The sequence below is a fragment of the Molossus molossus genome, unplaced genomic scaffold (assembly GCF_014108415.1).
Source record: "Molossus molossus isolate mMolMol1 unplaced genomic scaffold, mMolMol1.p scaffold_m16_p_4, whole genome shotgun sequence".
Taxonomy (NCBI): Eukaryota; Metazoa; Chordata; class Mammalia; order Chiroptera; family Molossidae; genus Molossus; species Molossus molossus.
Genome location: NW_023425377.1, coordinates 1,251,110 through 1,275,673, shown reverse-complemented (window position 1 = coordinate 1,275,673; position 24,564 = coordinate 1,251,110). Strand labels below are relative to the sequence as shown.

The 24,564-nt window shown below is 59.2% G+C and overlaps 2 protein-coding genes across 3 annotated transcripts in view; both read right to left on the bottom strand.

Annotated features, from left to right (window-relative positions):
- Window positions 1-485: 485 nt before the first annotated feature.
- On the bottom strand, window positions 486-20,181 carry CHST12 (carbohydrate sulfotransferase 12). Of its 2 annotated transcripts, XM_036240363.1 has the most exons (4): window positions 19,085-20,181; window positions 18,143-18,195; window positions 16,735-16,947; window positions 486-1,830 (listed from the first exon to the last, which is right to left on the bottom strand). In XM_036240363.1, the coding sequence occupies exon 4, from the start codon at window positions 1,750-1,752 to the stop codon at window positions 508-510; it is 1,245 nt and encodes a 414-aa protein (XP_036096256.1). In that variant the 5' UTR covers window positions 1,753-1,830; window positions 16,735-16,947; window positions 18,143-18,195; window positions 19,085-20,181; the 3' UTR covers window positions 486-507. The 2 variants fall into 2 exon arrangements, with proteins under 2 accessions (XP_036096256.1, XP_036096257.1); XM_036240364.1 differs by lacking the exon at window positions 18,143-18,195.
- The window catches only part of LOC118616501 (kinesin-like protein KIF19), a 49,405-nt gene continuing 26,630 nt past the window's right edge, over window positions 1,790-24,564 (bottom strand). The window contains exons 17-18 of the mRNA XM_036242087.1: window positions 22,030-22,126; window positions 1,790-1,830 (exon numbers count right to left, since the gene is read on the bottom strand). Of these exons, the coding sequence (XP_036097980.1) occupies window positions 1,790-1,830; window positions 22,030-22,126 (138 nt within the window). The remainder of the gene's footprint in view (window positions 1,831-22,029; window positions 22,127-24,564) is intronic.

Sequence of the window (24,564 nt, the reverse complement as noted above, 5' to 3'; positions counted from 1 at the left end):
CACAGTGCAGGTGAGGCCTGATTCCACACTGTGGGTCCTCCTCTGTGCTAAGGACAACCAGGCATCTCCCTTCCCTCAGGGGTGTTTCTGCGAGTGAACGCCCCCGGGCCAAGGCGCCGAGCCCTCCTGCGACACCTCACTGCCCCCGAGTGACCACACAGCAGGCGGCACGAGCAGAGTACGGTTTACTCCATCATTCCTCCTCCCGTCTCATATTAAATATCGGAAATATATTAATCTTAAAAAAACAATATTAACACAGCACTGAACGCGTATGGGCAGCCGAGGGAACAGTAAGCCCGATCGCAAAATCGTCCCTTTAAAAACGAGAGTGTGGGTGGGGCCGGCCCAGGGCGCTCAGCGGCCCCAGACAGGACTGCCCGCCACACGCAGGCCGGGAGGGGCAGAGGCGTAAGACAGTGTGGCCGCCACGGCTCCGTCCCCACGCGCTGCTGGGGCGCAGCGGCCCGCCGCGGGCGAGGGCGGGGAGTCCGGCGGCCTGGACCCTCAGTCTCTGAGCAGGTTCTCGGGCTTGGGGTAGCCGAAGAGCACGAAGTCCGCTTCGTAGAGCTTGTAGAGCTGCCGCCGCCAGGCCAGCGGGATCCTGGCGAACCAGTCCTCCTCCCAGCTGCTGGCGGTCCGGTTCCGGTAGCTGGGCGGGAAGTGCAGCCGCTGGTCCACCTTGAGCAGCCGCAGCAGCTGCGCGGCGTCCTGGTCCAGCGTCTCCAGCTTGCCCACGAAGTCGTACTCGATCTGGCAGGGGTGGCAGAGCCGGTGCACCTGCCGCCAGTGCTCGTTGAAGGGCGCCAGCTTCTCGGTGCGCGGGTCCAGCAGGTACTGGATGAAGTTGCGGAAGGAGACCTTGAGGCCGGCGCCGAAGGCCTCGCTGACGGACGCGGGCAGGCTGGTGCGGTTGGCGTAGGTCCGGAGCATGGGGACGGCGAACCTCCGGTAGAAGTCCTCGTTCTCCAGCTCGAACTTGCTGCGGAAGGCCGAGATGAGGCGCACGAAGGGGTCCCGCACGAACAGGAACTTGGTGTACTTCTGCAGCTTGACCTTCATGAGGTGGCGGGAGAGCTTCCCGTAGCGGCGCCAGAACTTGTTGAAGGTCAGGTGGGTGCTGGAGTTGTGCACGTGCTCGCGCGGGATGTCCAGGGGGTCGCGGTACGGGGCGCCCCGGTCCAGCAGGCTCTGGCTGAGCACGATCATCACGCGCTTCCAGTTGGTGCAGGCCACCTTGGGCACGTAGCAGTAGATGACCCCGTGGCGGTCGTCCACGATGAGGTGGTTCAGCTCGTAGTTGGGGATGTCGTCGAAGGAGCGCTCCTTGGCGGGGAACACGAAGCTGGCGTTGGCGCAGAAGTCCCGCAGCACGCTCCTGCGCTCCGCCTGCCGCCCGGCGAGGTCGGGGCCCTGCGGGGCGTCGCGGCTGGACCAGTCGTAGCCCCTCACGCTCTCCTCCATGCTGCCCGGCGCGGGCCTGCTGGAGGCCGGCGGGGGCTGCTCCGTCTTTCTCCCGGGAACGATGTTCTTCGTGCTGGCGCCCAGCAGCTTCTCCAAAAAGTCGTCCACGCTGGCCTCGCCCTCCTTGTCGGCCGGGCTGGGGCGGGGCTCCAGGGGCTGCGGCCTGGAGAAGGGGGTGCGCAGGTAGGAGTGGGCGGTGCCCACGCTGTCCCAGTAGGCGATGATGAGGAGGACGGTGAACACCGAGCCCAGGACCAGCCACAGGCGGAAAAGCCGGGACTTGGTCATCCTGCCCCAGCCGGCGGGGCCCTTGCGCCTGGACCGCTCACTTGCGCGTCATGGAGGCTGGGCGCCGCGCTCGGGGACCTGTGAAGGCAACGGAGAGCGAGTCAGGCTCAGGGTCCGAGGGGAGGGTGCTGGCTGACGCTGGGTGCTCCTCCCACGTGGCCGGCTGGCCGGCCACCTCCCTCCCCCTCCAGCCTCCGTGAGCTGGGTCTGGGTGGGCGTCCTCAGGCGCTTTGGCTCCTCTGGGTCATGTGACTAATGCTGCTGGCCAGGGCCCAAAAGGGCAAGTGTGACTGATGGGACTAGTGACCCTCTGCCCCAGGAGAGGCATAGAGTGGCCACGGAGCGGGACAGGCCCCTGTGAAGAGCACCCCGAGGGTCAGAGCACAGGGGACAGGCAACCAGGTCCCTGAGCAGGGCTGCCACAGTTCGGATAAGTGAAGACACCCCTCCCCCAAACCCTTTGGCCATGTCCACTTAACCCAAATAAACAAGGGACAGAGGCCCTGGGTGTGGCTGGCACACACTGTCCCTGGGCTCGGGAAGAGTCAGCAGAGGGAGTGAAAGTGGACAGATGACCGGCGCCAGTTCCGTCCCAGGTCCATTCCAGGTCCTGGGACTCTGCAGGGAAGGGGACCCAGTGCGCCTGGCCAACTGCTGGGCTGGAGGACGCTGATCAAGTTGTTGGGGTCCCCGGTGGGGATGCTGGCTCGCAGAGGTGACAGCAATACCTAGATGCCCTTCCTGTTACAGTTCCAGTCCAGCCAGACGCAGCGTTGCCGAGACCCGCCCCCCACAGCTAAGAAGAACAGACACACGCAAGGCCCTGCAAGGAGGAGAGTCTGGGACTCCAGGGCTGGAGGACCGGCATCAGTCCCCTGGGTCCCTGCTGTATGCCACAGGGCCCAGCCAGGCGCTGCAGAGGCCACCGGCCCTGAGCAGCCTGCAGCCCAGGAAAGAATGCCGGGTCCCAAGAAGCGCCCAGCCAAGGGACGGGAGGGGTGGCCGTGTCCTTGCACAGAGAGGTCTCCCTGCCACTGGCTCCTGGGAGGGGCTCTCTGAGCTGACAGGAGCCTTGGATCATGCCAGATGGTCTACCAATGTGGTTTAGGGGGGCTCTGGGTCACATGGAATCAGCTGGGTCTCTGGAGGGGCTGGAGACTGAGGTCAACCACGCGGGAGTCAACCACGTCTGGTGATGCTGCCCCAGTGAAGGCCCTGGACCGAGGCTCAGGGGACCTCGCTGGTTGGCCGAGCTGCGTGCTCACCCAGCTGCATCACCGCTGGGGGGAGTCAGCATTAGCAACATCTGACCAATGAAAACTCCTGCATCAAAAGACACTGCTGACAGAGCGAAAAGACTCCCACAGACGGGAGGCAGTGTTTGCAACCGTACGTCTAAAAGGGATGAACATCCAGAGTGTACAGAAAAACTCGTAAAACTCAAGGAAAAATGCAGACCACCCAGTTCAAGACGGGCAAAGGCCTCGAATAGACATTTCTCCAGAGACACACGCATGGCCAACGAGCACATGGGAAGATGCTCAACGTCACCAGACATGAGGAAAATGCAAATCAAAACCACGCGACGCCCCCGCACACCTATTAAGATGATTCCTATCTTGTTGTTGTTGTTGTTAATCTCACCGAAGATATTTTTCCATTGGTTTTTAGAGAGAATGGAAGGGAGAGAGGGAGGAGAGACAGAGACAGAAAAAGAGAAACATTGACAAGAGACACATCAATTGGTTGCCTCCCACAGGTGCCCCGACTGGGGCCAGGAACTGAACCTGCAACCCAGGTACGTGCCCTTGAGTGGGACTGGAACCTGTGATCCTTTGGTTGTTGGGCCGATTCTCCAACCACTAAGCCACACTGGCCAAGGCCCTATTTTTTTTTAGAGCAAAGAATGAGTATCAGTGAGGCCGTGGGGAAATCGGGACCCCTGTGCACTGTCGGAGGGGAGGTCAGCGTGTGGAAAGCAGGGGGGAGGTTCCTCAAAAAGGCGGCACAGGGTGACCACGTGACCCAGCAACTCCACTTCTGGGCCTAGACCCTGAAAACAGGGTCTCCAAGAGATGTCCACACACCGTGTACACAGCAGCTTCTCACAACTGCTAAAACAGGGAAGCAGCCAGGTGTCCATCCCGACACTGGACTGTCACTCAGCCTTAAAACGCAAGGACGGCCCAGCCGGTGCGGCTCAGTGGTTGAGCGTCGACCCTGCACCAAGAGGTCACCAGTTTGATTCCCGGTCAGGGCACATGCCCAGGGTGTGGGCCCGATCCCCAGTGGGGGGCGTGCAGGAGGCAGCCAATCGATGTTCTCTCTCATCGCTGTTTCTATATCTCTCTCCCATCCTCTTTCTCTAAAATCAATAAAGAAAAAAATAAAAAAAAAACAGAAACAGAAACAAAACCACAAGGACGTTCTGACACCTACTGCCGCAAGGACGAACCTGAGGCCACTGTGCTCAGTGGAGATGGACCAGAAAGGACACGTGGTCTGATTCCACTCATGAAGACCTTCGAGCTCGGACACAGGAAGCGGAGCGTGGGGGCAGGGCAGGGTGGGGCAGTGAGTGTTCATGGGGGTCTCAGTCTGGGAAGATGGACAGTTCTGGAGACACTGGTGGGGATGACTGTACAACACCGTGAGTGTGCTTGTGCCCCAGAACTGTGGCTAAGGGGGTATATATCGTGTTATATGTTTTTTTCAGTAAAAAAAGAGGGGAGGGGTATAAATTAGAACTATAATAGGGGATTTGGAAAAATTTCCAACAGATACAGTTGAACGAACAAAAAGAGTTAAAAAATAAATAAAGACCTTAATAGGGTAGAGAGTTGTAAGAGGTTAAACTCGGCCCTGCTGCTGAAGCCACACCCCCCACAACCTGGGGCAAAAGCTCCCAGGCAGATGCCCCTGAAATCTGCTTATCAAGCAAACCGTGTACAGTTCTAACAATCTGGCAGGGGGGACACGAGCACCAGACAGGCCCTCCCCTCCGCCCTGCCCACACGGTGTGTCTGGTGCGCAGCGTGGGGCTGTCCTGGGAGCCCGGGCCTGCCCCGCAGTCCTGCCAGGAGCCAGGTTTGCTTTGGGCAGCCTCTCCAGGCCTTCCAAACCAAGGCTGAGCTGAGGCCACGGTTCGTTTTTAACATCAAGGAAAAGGGCGGTCCATCGCGTGGTCACTTCTGACCTCAAACACGCCACATAACCAGCAGCTGTGGCGGTGACCCAAAGGTGCGTGGGCCCCAGGTTCAGTTCCCCAGAACTGCAGAGAAGGAGAAGCGATGACCATACGTCGCCAACAAGCCTTCCTTTTTAAGAGGGGACAGCCAGGAAGGTGCCCAGGCAGCTCAAGCCGGGGCTTTGGGGTACACCTGGCTGCCTTCTGGGGGAGGGCACGGCAGGGAGGCCAGGTGAGAACAGCCCTAAAGCGCTGGGGTCAAGACTGACCTCGTACAGTCACTTTTCATCCAACAAAGGGCCTGAATTCCAACACAAACCGCCCACTATTCCAAAAGCAGTCAACAAAGCCCCCAATCTGACCGGACTCCCCTCCGGCCTCCGGCACGGCCTCGGGCTGACCTCAGCACGGGTTTCATCCTCGGGGCTGGTTTCCCGCCAGGCTCTGCACTGGTCAACGCTTCTGACCAAAGAATCTGCTTAGATTTCGACCAGAGAGCCGACTCAGCAGGCAGAGCGGTTTCTCGGGTGGGGTGGGGCGGTCACGCACACCACGCGGCAGGGCAGACGCGCGCAGCCCCGGGAAGCAGGCCCCCCAACGCTGGCTGCCCACATAAGGCTGCCCATCTGAAGGAGCCTTCACACCAACAGCTGGCAAAATCTGGGGAAGACAGGTGGCCCGTGGCAGCCGGCAGGGGCTGGGCTCCCCGACACAGGTGTGCCATCCTGACGGTCACCCTGCCCTGGAAGAGGGCCGCACGCCAAGGCCCCAGGAGACCTGCACAAGGGCACGTCCCACTCAGCACAGCTGACAGCCACAGTCCCGAGGCCGAGGCACATGCCGCTCAGCTGTGTCCACTTGCCGGGTCCTCGGGCTGCCCAGGGCCGGTCACACGTTATTCTCAAGTTCATCTGGAGGCAAAGACCCCGAACAGCCAACACGCACGGTGCTGGAGGAGAACAAAGCTGGAAGACGATGCGCCCGACTTCAGGACCTCCCCTAAGCCGGTGACCACACAGCGTGCTCGGCCAGAGGACAGAAGAATGGCCGGCGGGACAGAGGGGCCTCCATAAACCCGGCCGTGGGTCTCGGACAGGAACAGCGACACAGCGGGGCAGACAGTGTCTCTCTCCATGCTGCAGGGACCACCGGACATGCACAGCCAAACGCCACCTGGACACAGACCTCACCCCTGACCTCACGCCCTCCACAGAGATCAGCCCGGAACGGAAAACACACAACTCTCCGGCTCCTGGAAGACACCACAGGGGAACCAGGCTGGCCTCGGCGTGGCCACGCTTCCGGATAACACGGAAGCCATGCTCCCCGAGTGGGACTGTCCACTCGATCTGTACGAGAGTCTCCTGCAGCTTTATTCAAAACAGCTACAAACTGACTCCGAGCCAGGGGCCCATCAACTAGGGAGTGAGCGACCGCAGCCCCGTGCCCGCTCGACCGGCCGCGGGGACAAGGCACGGGCCCCGCCTCCCACCGACACCCGCCGCGACGGGCAGGGTCCCACAGGGATGGCAGTAAGTGAAAGAACCCAGACACAAGACAACACGCCGCACAGTCCAGCGGGCCGGCCCCTGCGGGCCCCGTCCAGCGCAGGATGGCCCGGCTTCCGCGGGACACTCGGAGTCTTCTCCCCTTTACTTCTGGGGAATTCGCTTCCTCTTGTCCAACTTCCCAGCTTCTGAGCGTTAAGGCAGGCAACACGGGCCACATCAAGAAGTCCAAGAAGGTTTCGAGTTTTATTTATTTATTCACTGGCAGAATGACCAGAGCCGCCCGTCTGGGTCCCGGCCTGGTAAGCACAGCGTAAGGCACACCCACTGTGGTCCCCACCGGTGTCGTCCGCAGAATGACCAGAGCCGCCCGTCTGGGTCCCGGCCCGGTAAGCACAGCGTAAGGCACACCCACTGTGGTCCCCACCGGTGTCGTCTGCAGAATGACCAGAGCCGCCCGTCTGGATCCCGGTCCGGTAAGCACAGCGTAAGGCACACCCACTGTGGTCCCCACCGGTGTCGTCTGCAGAATGACCAGAGCCGCCCGTCTGGATCCCGGCCCGGTAAGCACAGCGTAAGGCACACCCACTGTGGTCCCCACCGGTGTCGTCTGCAGAATGACCAGAGCCGCCCGCCTGGGTCCCAGCCCGGTAAGCACAGTATAAGGCACACCCACTGTGGTCCCCACCGGTGTCGTCCGCAGACCTTTGGAAGGTCTGTCAGTGGTCTCGCATGTACTGCCGGCACCCTGCCTCGGCCGCTCTGGTGCCGAATTAAAATGCTCCTTGTCGGGCAGGTTTTCACCAGGTGCCACCAGCGCCCGTGCTGATTGGCTTATAAAACGACTCCCCTTATATTCAGTTAACCCTGCGAACTCAATCCGACAGGATAGCCAAAAAAGAATAAATCCTAAACGGTCACGTGGATGAGAGTGGAAGGTTCGAGTACGCCCCAGAAGACCTGAACGCAAACTGAGCCCAAACTTGGCCTGGAAGTGAAGTGACCTCCCACCGAGTGGGGCCCACGGCGCAGCTGGCCGTCCACTCACGCGGTCTCTAGCCCCTGGGGGTATCTCACGGTAGGGGGGACGTTAATGCACGCGTACCGGGCCCCCTATTCCCAAACTGATCTCACGTTCTTGGAAGACTGGGGACCACACCTACCAAATCCTCTTCCCTCCCAAGGCTCAAATATCTGATGAGCGGTATCTGACTCCGGAATCCAAATAACTCAGTCCTCAGACTTCAGTCAATTCCAAAAAAATTATTTCAAGGTAAGATAACGATAGTACGTTTCACCATGATTCGTTCGAGAACCTGCTTGAGAGTCTGCCTTAGGAACACACCCGGGCTCTACCCCTCGGCCCTGCCCTGGCGCCAGCTCCCGGCTGACCGCCGCAGCGCCGACCCCGCCTCCTGCCTCTGCCCGAGCCGCCCCAGCAGCAGAGCCCAGTGCCTGTGACAAGCCCTAGGTGGCTGGGAACTAGGGCTCTCATCTCTTCCCCTGCCCCTCACTGGCCCCGCTCTGGCCACAATGGCCTTGCTGTTTGTTTATCAACAACACGCCAGGCCCCGCTGCCGGCCACAGTCACTGTCCTCCGCCCCCCAGGCTCCTCCAGCAGGGGACCCTGCGGCTTGACCCCACACATCCCTCTGAGCTCTGCTCAAAGCCCTCTCCTCTCAGGGTGGCCCTGATCACCCCAGCCTGCTCGCCCGGCCCTCCGCCCCGCTTCTCCGTGTCACTGCTCACCGTCAGCTGCACTCGGACACACTTCCGGAAGGGAGGCACCTGACCTGTCTGTCACAGCTGGAGCCTCCGGGCACCTGCATACAGCAGGCACTCAATAAAGAGCCTCACACTAGGAACAACAAAACCAGAGAAACACACTTGGCCCTGGTTTCGTAATCCGTGGAACGAGATGACGGGTAACGGGTTCACCATCCTGTTCTCTCGTCCTTTAGAGGTGTGTAAAAATCCCTCCGTAACAAGTTAAAAAGCTAAAGAAAGCACCAACTCTCTGATCTGTGACCACAGCCAGGAGAAGAAACAGAGCGATGACAATGACGAAGAGGAAACAAGACAAGCCGACGGCCTGAGAAGAGAGAAGGCTGGCGAGCGACCCACCGCACACAGGCGTCGGGGTCAGATAACTTACCCTGCTTCTTTCTTTAGAGTCGAAGCTCACCGCCTTTGTCTTTATTTTTATCAGTTATGCATATATGTTACGGGTTCATTCACCACAAAACACAGCAGCTCCCCCACCCCCCGATCCCATGGCCCACCTCCACTGTTCCCATCTTCAGCCTAATCTTGGGTATTCCCTCCTGGCTAAGCAATGGTTCGGCTGGGGCGTCACCTCCTGACTGCCGCTCCGGCAGGTGGGCGGCAGTCTTTCCCCCTCTGGACCCTACACAGCCGGCCCTTCGCACCCGCACACCTTCTCCGGACAGGACATGTTTCCGCGAGCCAGCCGCCCATCACACACCGCTCTGTCACAGCTGGCTTTGCAGACACCCCAGTCATTTTTCTGCTCCCATACAACGGTTGATTTTCTCTGGAACTAATAACAGTCTTTGGTTTTCGTTGGCTTCGTTTTCTAGGCACTTATCACCAATCCGCCCCAACTCTGCCAGCTGTCTGTCCCTCCTCTCCAGATGTCCCAGCACGCCACCTGCCCTGTCGATCTCGTCCTCCCCAGAAACCCCTGCATGGAGCCCCTGGCCAGCTCAGGTCGTGGCACATCTGCTGTGCATGCCCGGACCTGGTGGGGAACCCAGCCTCCAGCTCACCTCGGGCTTTCTCCCTCCCGAGGAAAACCCTGTCCCGGATACCTCTGTCTCTCCAGACTCGCCCCTCATTTTGACAGAGCACCCTTGCCTGGTACAACCTGAAAGGGTATTGAGAGGGAAATTTTGGGAGCATATCTGACATTATCTTTACCCTCCACTGCCTGAGTATAAAGTTCAAGATTAAAAATATTCTCCCTGCCCAGCCAGTGTGGCTCAGCGGTTAGAGCGTTGGCCTGTGGTCCTGAGAGACCCGGGTTCGGTTCCCGCTAAGGGCACGTACCTCGGTTGCAGTTTGTCCCCGGCCCTGGTCGGTTGTGCGGGTGGCAGCCACTCAATGTGTCCCTTTCACATCGATGTTTCTCTCTCTCTCTGTTCCTCTCCCCCCCCCCCACTCTACCTGAACAAAAAATGGAAAGAATATCCTCGGGTGAGGATAAAAAAAAAAACAACTATTCTCCCTGCCCAGCCGGTGTGGCTCAGTGGTTCAGCGTGAACCCTGCAGCAAGAGGCCGCTGGTTCGATGCCCGGTCAGGGCACATGCCCAGGTTGTGGGCCCGATCCTCATGGGGGGCGTGCAGGAGGCGGCTGATCGACGTTCTCTCTCATCGATGTTCCTATCTCTCTCTCCCTCTCCCTTACTCTCTAAAATCAATAAAGAAAAAAATTTTTTTTAAAAAATCTGCCCTGGCCGGTTTGGCTCAGCGGTTAGAGCATCGGCCCACAAACTGGAGAGTCCCAGGTTCAGTTCCTGCTAAGGGCATGTACCTCGGATGCAGTTTGTCCCGGCCCGGGTTGGGGTCGTGTGGGTGGCGACCACTTGATGTGTCTCTCTCACCTCGATGTTTCTCTCTCTTCCCCCCCTTTTCCCTCCTGTGCTATCTGAAGATACATGCCAAAAAAAAGTCCTCGGGTGAAGATAAAAAAAAAAATCTCTGCCCTGGCCGGTGTGGCTCAGTTAATTGGAGTGTCCCCCCAAACACCAAAGGTCTCAGGCTTGATTCCAGGTCAGGGCACATGCCCAGGTTGAGGGTTTGATCCCCAGCTGGAGAGCTTGCAGGAGGCGGCCAATCGATGTTTTTCTCTCCCCCTCCCTCTCTCTAAATCAATTTAAAAGAAAAAAGTTCCGCCCTGGCCAGTTTGGTTCAGCGGTTAGAGCGGTCGGCCTGCGGTCCAGAGAGACCCGGGTTCGGTTCCCGCTAAGGGCACGTACTTCGGTTGCAGTTTGTCCCCGGCCGTGGTTGGTCGTGCGGGTGGCAGCCACTCGATGTGTCCCTTTCACATCGATGTTTCTCTCTCTCTCTCCCTCCCACGCTATCTGTACAAAAAATGGAAAAATATCCTCGGGTGAGGATAAAAAAAAAAAAAGGAAAAAAGTTCCTTCCGAATCCTAAAAGCTACTTCTCACCTCCCAGCTCCCAATGCTGCTGCGGAGGGGCCCCCGCTCCACTCACGCCGGGATGACCTGTGGGCGCTGTTTCTATTCTTCCTCTCACGCTGGCACGATCTTCCCCGTCCCGAGTCCGGGGATTTCACAACGTGCCCTGGAACGGGTGTGGGCACGCCTCTCTCCCTCTGCACACTCCACTGTCCGCATTCCAGACCAACAGCTTCCCGGGCGCTTCCAAATACAGGCCTGGCTGCCCGGACGCGCACCGTCAGAAACTTTCCACACTCCAAGCAGCACACGGAGCTGAACGCGGGAGGGAGGGAGGGAGGCCCGGCCTCCTCCTCGGTGCTGGCCCCTGGCCCCCCACCAGAGCCCTGCTGCTGGGAAATAGCACTGTGTGGACACTTTCGTCCCCTTCTCCTTCTCTCTTTTGTCATTCTCTTTCTTACTGAGACCCGTTACTTAGCTGTCAACCTCCTGAGGTGACCCTTGAACTTCTCTCTCACTTTCCCTCTCTGCTTTTCTGTCATCTCCCTACGTTTCCCAGCTTTATCTTTTACTCACCAACTGAGGTTTTTCTCTCTGTCACTGTTTGTTTTTTTTATCCTCACCCGAGGACATTTTTTTCCATTTTTTGTTGACAGAGTGGGATGGAGAGAGAAGAGAGAGAGAGAGAAACATCGACGTGAAAGAGACACACTGAGTGGCTGCCACCCGCACAACCAACCAGGGCCGGGGACAAACTGCAACCGAGGCACGTGCCCTTAGCGGGAACCGAACCCGGGTCTCCCTGGACTGCAGGCCGACGCTCTAACCACTGAGCAAACCGGCCGGGGCTCAGTCACTGTTTATGTCCAAGAGTTTTCTTTCCGGCTCTTTACCCTATTAAAAAAAAATTTTTTTTTCTTTATTGATTTTAGAGAGAGAGGAACGGAGAGGGAGAGAGAGAGAGAAGCATTGATGACAGAACATGGCTTGGCCGCCTCCTGCATGCCCCCTACTAGGGATCGGGCCCACAACCTGGGCATGAGCCCTGACCAGGAACTGAACTGGTGACCTCTTGGTACATGGGTCAACGCTTAACCACTGAGCCACACCAGCCAGGCCCAATTTTTATTTTTCTCTTCTTCTTTTTTTTTGGGTTAGTCTCATCTGAGGATATTTTTCCCATTTGGTCCCCATCTTCCAAATCAGAAGGTTTCTTCACAGGTCCCTGGTTATCTGTTTCTATTTAAGGGGTGGGGGATTACAAGAACTTGGAAGCTTTGAACCCTGGGAGGGGTCAGTAATTATGAGCTTCATTAGTGAGTGATCCAGCTGGGCCTTCTGACTGGGGGCACCCTGATGTCAGTGCTTTAGGGCTTTTCTCTTGGGCTGCTCAAAGACACTAACTCCTCCCCCCCCCCTGGAGGGAAAGGGCCCCAACAGAGCTCTGGGCCCCAGCACCCTCCCCTGCCTGCAGAGCTGCATCCTCTCGCCCATGGAAACGGGCGTGGTGCTTCCTTAGGTCTCTCAGAGGTTACAGAAAACCCCACCTCTTGGTTAATTGCAGGAAGTATTGAGTTACTGTGTCAGTTATGTTAGGCCCATCTGTTAGCACATCCCTGGAGAACCACCAGCTGGGGCTGTAGCCACACACCCACTAAGCAGGTGAGACGTTCACTGCTACTTTCTGAAGAGAAAGAGAAACAATTTTAACAAAGAAAAACTAAAGACTAAGCTCTTTTAAGAGGATAAACCAGCCGGTTTGTTTCAGTAGCACCAATAACCAGCCTCAGGCAGCCAGGGATCTGCTTGCCTGAATGTGTTCTGCAGAAGGCTGGTGACAGTGAGTCCGTCACCTTACCAGCCGAAAAGGCACTGAAGTCGCTAAGGTCCCTGAAAATGTCGATAAGGGGGAAGAAAAAAAAAAAAAAACCATTCTCCTTCCCATGAATGGCCCGTCCCGTCAGCCTTGAGACCTTTCTAGAAGAGAGTCATCCACAGCCGTGGTGAGTGTGGTCATTACAACCAGTCCATGTCCAGTGTCAGCCATCCGGCATATGCTGCTCTCCCGCCACCTGTCCCTTCCACGCTGGTGGTCCCCAGGACGGCATCCTTGGACACACTCTGCTAGAGCACACCTCACCCCTGACTGCCCACCAATGCCACAGATACTACGAGTCTAAAAATCAAATGCGTGTTTGCCTATCCAGGGTCCAAACCTGCCACACCATAACTCACCATAGCTACCAGCTCCGTCCTTCAGCCACTAAATCTTGATTCCTTTTTCCTTTCCCTTCCCCCACCCGACAGAGCACCACTGACTGTTTATTTCCCCCTTCTCCAACCCAACACCACTGTCCACTCCCTGGCCACTGTCCTGGCCCCACACCATCTACGACTGCACCAGCTGCCTGCACCTCCTGGTACAGGACCGGTCCTCACTCTCAACGCTGCTGCTTTTCAGACCACCCAAACCTGGACTACTCCTCCCCAAAGGAGTGCGAGTCCTCGCCCTGGCCCAGCATCCAAGGCCCTTCCTTCCTAGGCAGAAACCTCCTTTCAGCCTCCACCCCAATCCTCAAACCCCATCCCACAACTAACACAGGGACCCACTGCCCTGCAAGGTCCATTCTCACACACACACACACACACACACACACACACACACCTGCACAGCCCTGCTGCCCCCTCCTGGAACGTCCTCCTGCGAGGCCCAATTCCTCCGACACCTTCACCATGGAAAACTTCTCCAACACCAAGAAACGAGCTTGGCTGCTCTCTGTGGGCACAGGGCCAACCTAGGTGTGAGTTCCAGTCGCCCTGTTAGGCAGGTAACCCGGGCCCCTGGCCCAACCTGGCATCTTGCAAACGACCGAAACCCCCCTTTGCTGCACCGATGAACAGGAGCACGCGGAGTGACGGTGAACTGGGCTGCCGGCCTCACAACATCGGCCTCAAGTCCCGGCAACTAATCTGCAAGCACACGGGACATCTGCAACTCTGTGCAGGCGGTGACGGCCACAGCTGTGCGCCCTCCACACACCGCTTCTGACGCCCCGTTTTCTCTGCTTTGCGCCCAGGCGCCAGCCCCGACTCCCGCTCCCCGAGAAGGGTCGCGCGCGTCCCGCTGTGGGGGCAGGTGAGGCCCCACACGTGGGGGACCGTCTCCCCCGGGAAGCATTTGCATCCGCCGGGCCCGCGGTCCCGAGCCTGCCCGGCGCGCAGTGATAAAGTGAATAATTTAATCGTCGTGGACACACTGCAGCCCGTTGTGCTGCGCGCCAGACGGAACCGCAGCGCGCGCCAAGGTCTGCGGGCGACGTCCCGGTGGCCCGGCGCCCAGCTGGAGATACGGGTCCTACTGTTGGGGCTGCGCCCCGGCTTCCTCCCGCGCCAGAGGCGGGCGCTGCCCGGCCCCGGGTCGCCGGTGGCGCCGCGGGCCTGCGGTTGGCGGAGCGGGGGCCGCGGAGCCGCCGGACGGCGCGCAGGAGCCGGGCCGCGCATCCACCCGCGGGACCGGGCGGGGACAGGGCGCACGCTGCGGCATCCCCGGGCTCGGAACGAGGGCTGACTTCCCTCCCCGCGTCGTCCGCTGCCTCCCCCGGCCCCGCGGACGCCGGACCAGAGAGGGTGCGAGCCAGGCCAAGGTCACACAGCGGCCGGCGCGGGGGCTCGGCCAGGGCGCCGCCGGACCCGCCCGGCGGGCTGAGGGTGCAGGGACCGCCCGGCCCGCCCGGCCCGCCAGGACCCCGCCCCGCGCCCCGCGCGCCCCCCGCGCCCCCCGCACCCCCCGCGTCCCCCGAGCCCCCCACGCCTACACCTCACCCTGCGCCGCCGCCGCCGCCACCTCGCGACCCGCGGACCCTCCCGAGGCCGCCCCTCCGCCGGCCCCGCCCCCGGCGCCGCCGCCCCGCCTCCCGCTCCTCTTCTCGCGAGAAGTCGCGACCTGCGCTGGGACCAAGGAGGCCGAGGGGCGCCCGCTCTCCACGCGCCTGCGCCCTCCGCACCCCACCGCCGCCCTCCCCAGCCACTGCCATGTGGCGCCGTATTTACGACCCTCGGTGGGCCCCGCCCCCTCCCCAGCAGCCAATCCCGTTCTGCAGGCCGCGGCGTCGGCTCCGCCCCCAGCGGGACCCCGCGGGGCGCTGCGGGGAGCGTGCGGGGCTGCCGGCCCACGTGTGCGCCGCGCCTGCGGCTGCCGGGCCGGTCGCGAGCCCCGACTGCGTGCAGAGCACCGGCTCGCGCCCCGGCCGGGGCCTGGGCTCGCTGGGCCGCCCGGGCGGGGACCCGCCTCTCCGCCGGCTCCAGTCCCCGCCTCGCAGGGCCTGGGCGAGACCCACGTGCCTGTGGGCGCTCGGCCAGGTGCTCTGGTGACCGTCGTCCTCAGTGTCCGCGCGCAGGACAGAGAAGTTACCACCTGCACGTTTTAATGCACAGAATGTTTTCAACCGGCGACGGGTTCGTGTCCCTCCCGGTGGACGGGCCGCCTTCTGACGGAGGAGGGCCTGTCTTCGTCCACGTCCACCCCCGCGGCGGGTTCCCGCAGCGGCCCTGGAGACTGGACGGGGAGGGGACAGGACGCCCTGCCCTCCTGGAGCTTCGGTTCTGATGGGGGCGACAGTAAAAGGCACGCACAAACCTCTCCTTTGTTTTTACTCCCATCAGCATTAAGGAGTCAGGCCCAATATCCTGCACCCCCCCCCCAGCAGCCACCTTCTCAGCTCACCTCCCGAAGGCCAGTCTCTTCCCCGGCCCGGCCTACGTCTCTCTAGGCCGCACCCACACCCAGCCCTGGAAGGAGGTGCGTCTGGCAGGCAGGGAGGCGCTGTAGGGGGAGCGCTCCTAATGAGCTGGGCCCTGGGCTGGGCCCCTCGGCTAAGGCCACTACACGACTCCATCTTGACCGGCAGTGGACCGGCAGTGGACTTTCCTCGGTATTTTTCCAATAATAGGTTGGTTACTCCTGGTGGTAAAGGAACTTGGCCTAAGGTTATGGTTGACCTACATAATGGGACGTGGCTTGCAGTTTCTGAGTATCAGGAACTGAAAATCATGAGCCCAGTGACTAATGCTTATTTTGGCTTCTGGAACAACTATGTATTTTTTTTTATTTTTTTTCCTTTATTGATTTTTTTTTTGTTTTTTATCCCCACTCGAGGACACTTTTTTCCATTTTTTGTTTGGATAGAGTGGGAGGGAGAGAGAGGAAGAGAGAGAGAGAAACATCCACGTGAAAGGGACACATCGAGTGGCTGCCACCCACACGACCAACCAGGGCTGGGGACAAACTGCAACTGAGGCACCTGCCCTTAGCGGGAACCGAACCCGGGTCCCTCTGGACCGCAGGCCAACACTCTAACCGATGAGCCAAACCGGCCAGGGCTCCTTTATTGATTTTTAGAGAGAGAGGAAGTGGAAGGGAGAGAGAGATGGAAACATCCATGAGAAAGAACATCGATTGGCTGCCTCCCACATGCCCCCCCACTGGGGGTCAGGCCCACAATCTGGGCATGTGTCCTGGCCGGGAATCGAACTGGCATGGGTTGATGCTCAATCACTGAACCATACCAGCCAGACTGTAACAACCACTTTTGCACCCACTATTGTACCAGTTCGCTGAGGAGGAGCCAAAGGGAAGGTGGCTTCTGTCTTTAAAAGTTGCTCAGCGGTTAGAGTATCAGCCTGTGGTCCAGAGAGACCCAGGTTCGGTTCCCACTAAGGGCAGGTACCTCGGTTGCAGTTTGTCTCTGGCCCTGGTTGTGTCGGGCGGGAGGCAGCCACTCGATGTGTCCCTTTCACGTTGATGTTTCTCTCTCTCTCTCTCTCTCTCTCTCTCTTCCTCTCTCTTCCTCCCACTCTGTCTGAACAAAAAATGGAAACATGTCCTAGGGTGAGGCCAACAAATAAATAAATAAAAGTGGACGAGCAAGAACAATCGGGGCTATGATCTGGGGAGAGCCCCCGCAGCCCACCGGTGAATAAAGTGTCCTTTACAATTCGGCTGTGCGTCTCTGGGTATCTCGCTGACACGTTATAGCTCTGTACCAGGTGTCGGTTCCCTTCTAGCTGTTAAACTGGGGGTAGGAGACAGATAATGCCACTTTATGAGCAGGGTTCCAGACTCACCGGTCTGTCTGCTGTGTTTGCCAGGGCCGCTGTCACCAAGTTCCACGGTCTAGAGACTGGAAGGTCAAGGTCAAGGTGAGGGCAGGGTGGGTTCCTTCTGACGGTGGGACAGAGAATCTGTTCCAGGCCCCTGGCCTTGGCTTGTTATTGGTGGTCTTCTCCGTGTCTCTTCACATGAACTTTCCTCTGTGTGTGTCTGTGTCCAAAGTTACCCTTTTTATAAAAATAGTTATATTAGGACAGGTCTCAGAGGGGAAAGGGGGAGGAAAATGAGAAAAGAGTAACCAAAGAACTTATATACATATATGCATAGCCCATGGACACAGACAATAGTGTGGTGAAGGCTGGGGTGGGGCAGGGGCTGGGTGGAGGGGGGCAACAGGGGACACTGGGGACACCTGTAATACTGTCAATGATAATATATATATATATATTTAAAAAGCAGGCACATCGAACTCGCTTGAACTTGAGTTCCTCTGTAAAGATCCTATGTCCAAATAAGGTCCCATTCTGAGATACTAGGGCTCCAATAGTTCCTTTTTTTTTTTTAATCCTCACTCGAGGACATTTTTTTATTTTTTGTTCAGATAGAGTGGGAGGGGGAGAGAGAGAGAGAGAAACATCAACGTGAAGGGACACATCGACTGGCTGCCACCCACACAACCCAACCAGGGCCGGAGACAAACTGCAACTGAGGCACGTGCCCTTAGCGGGAACCAAACCCGAGTCTCTCTGGACCACAGGCCGACACTCTAACCGCTGAGCCAAACCGGCCAGGGCAACAGTTCTTTCTTTCTTTCTTTCTTTCTTTCTTTCTTTTTGAGGGAGACAGAATTTAGCCTATAACAATATTTATCAAAAATTATATAATAAACCCTTTAAAACATTACTTTCTATCAGATCTCTATTAGAAGCATCAAAATACACTCTCCAAGCCTGACAACACCAGGGGCGGGGAGGACTCGGAGCAGGGGAGCTCCCTGTGTGGCTGGTAGGAAGGCAGCAGTCCAGTGGTTGGTTAAGTTAAACATAAACCCAACATAGCATCCAGCAAACCCGCTCCTCAGTATTGACCGAAGGGACCTACATTTGCACAGAATCTGTGCGTGAGTGTTGTTAGTGGCTTTATTCAGAATGGCCCCAAACTGGAAACAACCCAAACCCCTTGGCGGGCAGATGAACACACAAGCCGTGGCGCGTCCACGCGCGGGAACAGTCTCAACAATGAACGGAACAGACTGCCCATGCGCAAAACACCCTGCTGAGTGACAGGGGCCGAACTCCAAGTAGGAGATACTGTGTGACCCCATGTGGACACCACTGGAAAAGGACGGGTGCGGGGTTGGGGTTGGGGGCGTCGGCTGGCAAGGGTAGTGAGGAAACTAGGGGTGACGCGACCATTCTGTACCTTGAATGGGTGGCGATGGTTACGTGTCTTCAGGTGTGTCCAAACTCATAAACCTGTGCACTCGAAAGGGTAAACCTTGTCACATATAAATTACACCTCCATTAAACAATATTTTTAAATGCAATTTCCCCAGCTGAGATTTTGCTGATTGTGAAGAAGGGATGCAAATTGTTTACCCAGTGGCCCCGCATCCAGCCGTTCCCATACTCCCCCTGAAACGGCGGCCTGCGCAGGGGCTAGGGGTGCCCCTTGCTAAAATAAAAGGGTTCCCTGGTCAAATAAGAAGGGGAACAAGAAACAAAATTCTAATGTCTAAGTAGAGCCAGACTTCTTGGACCCTTTGCCTGAATGGAGAAAGCTGTGCATTTTCAAGTCCCTCCAACCCCTTCCCACCCCCCAACCCCGCTCCTGGCGCCCAGGAGGCTCGGCAAAGGCGTGTTGATGTCCTCAAGGCTCGAGCACCAGGACAGGCTCAGGGGGAGCGAGGGCCGCAGTGAGGGGATCTGGAGGAAGAAAGGGGAGCAGCTGGGTGATGAGGGTGTGCTAACTGCCCCTGAACTGTTCACTGTAAATGGTGTGTTAGCATATCAGGTTCACCCCGATTAAAAAAACACGTAATTCTTTTTTTTTGTTTTTTATCCTCACTTGAAGACGTTTTTGCATTTCTCTTCAGATAGAGCCGGAGGGAGAGAGGGGGGAAGAGAGAGAGAGAGAGACATCGAGTGGCTGTCACCCACACAACCCCAACCGGGGTCGGGAACAAACTGCAACCGAGGTACGTGCCCTTAACAGGAACCAAACCCGGGACTCTCTGGTCCGCAGGCCGACGCTCTAACCGCCGAGCCAAACTGGCCAGGGAAACACACGCAAATCTTGCATTAGTAACACAGGTACATTTTCACTTCCCTCTCTGAGATAGCTACACAGTACCTCCTCACTTACCGATAGGGCCGCAGAGGCACAACGAAGGTCACACAGCCAAAGGCACACACCCAGCTGTGACAGCATCTGGCCCAGAAGCCAGATTCGGGGCTCCAGAGCCGGAGGTCACACTGCAGTGACCCCTTGACCAGGAGGGCACCTGCTCTGAGGTATTGGGAAGCAGGCTAGCTCTGCCCTGGTGGTGCCCCGCACTGTGACTTTCACCTTCTCCTCTTCGTGGCCCAGAACTCCCTCAAGCTGGTGGACCCCCTCAGGCTGCCTTTCCCACAGTAATGTCCTTGGTCACAGCTGCCGACCCCCCTCAGGGGCCACGGGCCCCTGTCCCCTCCCCAGGGCTGACCACAGCCTGGCCTGTGCTTCAGTCGGAAGTATTGCAATGTCCGCTGCCGGGGACAGCTATGTCTGGTTTCATAACCAGTATTGCAACAGAAAAAGGATAGAAATAATGCAACTTGGGCCAGGGAATGTCAACTGCCATTGGTGAGGCAGCTGGGACATTCTGAGAACTCGGGGTGCTGGGATCACGGTGGCATAGGAGAACGGAGCACAGAGAAGAGACACCGGGACTGCAGAGTCACCTGGTCTTTGCGAAGAGACAGGAGCCTGAGTCCTCCCCAGCTGGGCGCCCTCAGCCCTGGCCAGGTCCTCTGCTGCGGGCCTGTTTCCGAGGGCGGGTCTTGCTGCAGGGTGGTGTGGGTCATTCAGGGGAGGTCAGAAGCTGGCCCTGATGCTGGAGCCGTCACCGCCTGTGTGACCTTGGCGGTGCCTCAGTTTCCTTATCTGTTTAATGCTTCAACCCCCGCGCGAGGTGGTCCTGTGTGCTGAGGGCAGCGTGAGCTGTGTGGCAGCATTTCTGCTGGGGGGCCTGCCAGGAGGGCTGTGGCCGTCCCCACGCAGGGCAGACCATTCACACAGATAGACCTGCACACACCACACACGGACACACACAGACGGGCGCACAGATCCCCCAGGCACGGACAAGGCACAGGTGCGCACCCAGGCGCACACAGCCCTGACAAGGGACTCGGAACCCCCAGCGGCTTTCCCTGGGGACCCATCCGCTCTGGACACTTGGGGAGAACCCTTTCGAAGAAGGATTCAGCTTCCGCTCAGCCCATCCCCCCAGGCAGCCGCTTTGACTTCAAAGCCCAGCCCCATTTCCGCTGTGTCCTGGGAACTGTCCCAGCCGTGTGACCGCGGCTGCATACATCGGTGTCACTGTTGTCACGGACCCCTGATCACACATCCTGTTGTGAACCTTCTTCTTCCCGTTGGCGGGTCTAGGATCGCTGCCCACACCGGCCAATGACACAGCTGTGGCTGCTTTTGAAATGATCGATGTTTTACACGGGGTCGAACGTGAACATGGTAAACATCCACATCGTTCAAAAAGGGGGACAGCCCCGCCCGCTCCTCTCCCGCCGCTAAAGCCCCACGGGACGGTGTCAGGGTGTCCTTCTAGAGCTGGTCCACGCGCCCCGTAAGGGAAGGCGTGCACACACCCCCTGCGCCTGCACACACACAACCGTGTGCACATCCGTACCTGTGCCAACAAGGTTCTCACCAGGCTTCCGTAAATGCATTTTTTTTTAAATCCTCACCCGAGGATATTTTTACATTTATCTTCAGACAGAGTGGGAGGGAGAGAGAGAGAGAGAAACATCGACATGAGAGAGACACATCGACTGATTTCCATCTGCACGACCCCATCTAGGGCCAGGGAATAACTGCAGCTGAGGCACCTGCCCTTGACCGGAATCGAACCCGGGACTCTGGTCCGCAGGCTGAGGCTCTAACCGCTGAGCCAAACCAGCCAGGGCTTGTAACCTGCATTTCCCCCGATGCCAAGGAGGACATGACGGGAGTTACAGGAGGCGAGTGCCGTCAGAACCGGCCCCTCCCCGTGGCTCTGCCTTGCCCCCCGCAGGCAGCCACGCTCCCCCCTGCCCCGCCCTCCCCGGGGACCCAGAGGACCGGTAGAGCGCAGTGGGGAGCGGGCAGGTCGTGAGAACATGAGAACGGCAGAGCGTTCTCCCCCTCCCCTGATGCTGGCGTTCCAGGAGCCTGTGTGCACACGGGGTGGGGACCAGTGTCACTCTGCAGACTGGCCAAGGCCACACAAGGGGTGTGAGGGTTAGTTTTATGTGTCATCTTGTCCGGGCCATGGCACCCAGATACGTGGTCAAACACCGGCCTCGATGTTGCTGTGAGGGTATTAGATGAGATGACCCTGGCATCAGTAAGTGACCTTGAGTGAAGCGGATTCCCCTCCAGGGTGGTGGGCCTCGTCCTATCAGTTGAAGGCTGAGGAGGATGAGGCTGTGGTCTGCGGGTAAGAGGGGATGCTGCCCCAGACTCAGGCCGTGGCCTCCACGCTTCCCTGGGTCTCCAGCCCCGCAGACTTCGGCTCAGCCCCGCAGCCGCTGCACCAGCTCCTTAAGGTCAACTTCTCTCCTCATCTTCCGTGCGCACACGCGCGTGCATACACACTCATGCACACACCCTACTGTTTCTGTTTCTCTGGAGCGTCCCAACTAATACAGGGGGTAGAGACAAATTCTCTGCTTGCCAGTGGCCACTCGGTGTCCCCGGTGGCTTCCTCAGCCTGCGCCCGAGCGGGAAGCCAGCGGCCTGCGTCCCGGCCCACGGAGCGTCTCCCGGCGCGGAAAGCAGGGTGTGCAGAGATGCCGGGATGAGCACCCACGGTCGGGAATCACCACGCCCGAGGCTCCTTGCGAGGGTCCTGGGAAGGGCTCTAACACCCCGTGGGGGGCCCTGCTTCTGAAGGTGGCTGCTGAGAGGCCTCTGGTATGGAGGAAGCTGGGGCGGGCTGCCCCCAAAGTGCCCCTGCCAGGGCCCCTGCCTCTCAAATCCAGCTCAAGTCAGACACCTGTGCCCGGGACCAGCGTCTCTGGCCTCCCCGGCTCTCCGGCCGCCATCCTCACTTTGGTCTTCTTGGCCCCTTGGCGCTGCCACCGTGGTGTCTGTGAGGGTTGCCGGGGGGCAGCGGGCTGTGGCGTCGGCCCCCACTGGCTGTAGACCCTGCAGGGAGTGGGGAGAGGTCAGTCTGCTCACGGCCAACTCCAGCGAAGCCAGAGGCCCAGCTGGGTCACTGGCCGGGTCCCTGCCCAGGGTGGGTGCCTGGCCCTGGCCTAAGCTGCCCATCGGACTCAGTTCAGACCCACATGGGCTCCCGCCCCTCTGCCAGCCTGCCCATGCCCTGGGCCACCTTCCGGGCCCTGCGGGACTTGACCTCCCCAGCCTGGAGTCCCACACCTGAGCCTATCTGGGCCTCAGCCACTCTAGTAACGCCAGGCCTGTCCACAGGACCCCTCGGCCGCCTGGCCCACGGTGATGGACGCGCCTGCAGGCGGGGGATGCTGGTGGCTCACTTCCCACGGGCACCATGGCGGACCAGCAACGCCACTGCCTGAACTTGCAACAGGCGGTCAGATGGAGCTCCAGGACCCTGGGCCCGGGCGGCCTCCCCGGGGGCCTCAGCACACTTGTCAGTGTCTGATTCCTGGGCTCCCTGGGAAGGTCCGTTTTCAACCCAGACCTGCCCGCCCCCCCGCCAGAGAAAGGCGATACCAGGTCCGCCCGGGCCGCCTGCAGGCCCTCTTTGTGCACCTGCCAAGTACAAATGCGTCGTCTCCAAAGAGAGGCAGCCAGCCGCGGCGGGAGGGCGGTGGGTGCCATCAGCGTGCGCGGTCACCGGACACTTCGCTTCTGCGCTCCCAGCCTCGGTTGACCACTCTGAACTGTCTGAGGCAACAGACCTCGAAGGACCATCTACCCTCCCGTGCTCTGCCCGTTCCATCACGGGGGCGCACAGGGGAAGAGGCAAGAACCCTGTCCCCACGGGGACCCTCTGCAGACACAGTGGAGAGAAGAGGCCTCTCCTGGGAGCCCACGCAGGAGGGAGGGCTCGGCGCCCCCGGGCCGGGCTCAGCCAGCTCCTGTAAGGACCTGTGCCCCTTCCTGACAGCTGTGGGTCAGTTCCAGACCCTCCCTTCTCTCTGGAAAGCGCTGATGTCTCTTGTACCCGCACTGAGATCAGACGGTGCCAGGGACTCACTCGTGGTTTGTCTGCATGTGCCGTGTGCTCAGAGCTCACAGCTGTGTGCGTGTGTGTGCACGTGTGTGTGTGTGCGTGTATGCGTGTGTGTGTGTGTGTGCGCGTGTGCATGTGCGTGTGCGTGTGTGAGAGTGTGTTCCACTCCGCCGCCGTGACCAGCCCACGCTCATTTCTGAAGCATACACCCCGGTGCCCCTCTCCTTCGCCCTGGGATGTCCCGCGTGCCCGATGCTGCCTCCTGTCTGGAGCATCCGCAGACCTATCACGCCTGTGGATTCCTCACACGCGTGTGTTACACTTTGATTTCCTCCTGCCAATCTGCCCTGTTAACTGGCTTTTAGCTGGAAGAGCTGAGAAGGTAGGAGGGAAGTATTCCTGTGTCTCTAGCTCCCAGCCGGGGTTTCTGGACACGGCTCTGGGGAGCGAATCGACAAGCAGAAAGGGATGGGCTGCACAGGAGGCCCCGGCTTCCCCTCTATCCGGTGAGGAATTTCACAACCAGAGGGGAGGGGGGCAAATTCCTTTCCATCATCTGGCAGACACATTCCAAGGGGCTTATCTCTGGGGGGACAGAAACGGAGCTCCAGCGCGGGGCTGCGGAGGGTGACCAGGGAGACTTGAGCCTTCCTGCTGAGCAGTGACCGACCGGTCGCCTCCTGAGCCCGCTGTGGCCCACCACACCCCACCTGCCACTCCACGGGCACCTCGGGCTCCCCCCGGCAGCTGCTGCACCCCTGGGTGCGGGCCTGAGCGAGGCCTGGCCGTACACCCCGGAGCAGAGGGAGAGTGGCCCTGCGAGAGTTTCTTTCTTGTTTATAACTGTCTCTCTCTTCCAAAGTTCCCACAGCGAGCGCGTGTGATTTCTGTAATAGTGGCCGCCCCAGGAGGCAGGATTCAAACTGATTCTGACACTGGAGGAAGACACAGAGGCCAAGCGCATGGACTGTTAGAGGCAGCCAACCGTAGTGCACAATTTTACAATTTCAGTTATTATTTCACCCTCGGCCGGGGTGGGGGCGGGCAGGCCAGCAGCGAAGCTGATCACCGGTGACCACTCCTGTCCATGAGCCGGCGGCCTTGGCCAGTCACTGCCCCGAAGCCCGAAACACTCCCCTCAAGGAGCAGACACCTGTCACTCTTCCGAAGACTCACCTTTGAGACGGGGTGGGGGTGGGGCTGGAGCGCAAAAGCGGCAGAGAAGCCCGCGGGCTGGTCTGTCCTGACCCCGCACCTGTGTGCAGGCTGGGTCTCATCCTGTAGGCCGTGGGGACGGCAGGGAAGAGGCCCCTTCCCGACGGCATGGACAGCGGATGAGGTGCAGGGGGCGTCTGTCTCTCCACCAGAGGCTCGCGGGAGCGGGGCTGAGGTCTCTCCGTTGTCTGAGGGGCACAGGAAGCAGGTC

Bases quoted from the DNA above. Each gene is read 5' to 3' on its own strand.
- CHST12 (XM_036240363.1), bottom strand. From the start codon at position 1,752: ATGACCAAGTCCCGGCTTTTCCGCCTGTGGCTGGTCCTGGGCTCGGTG.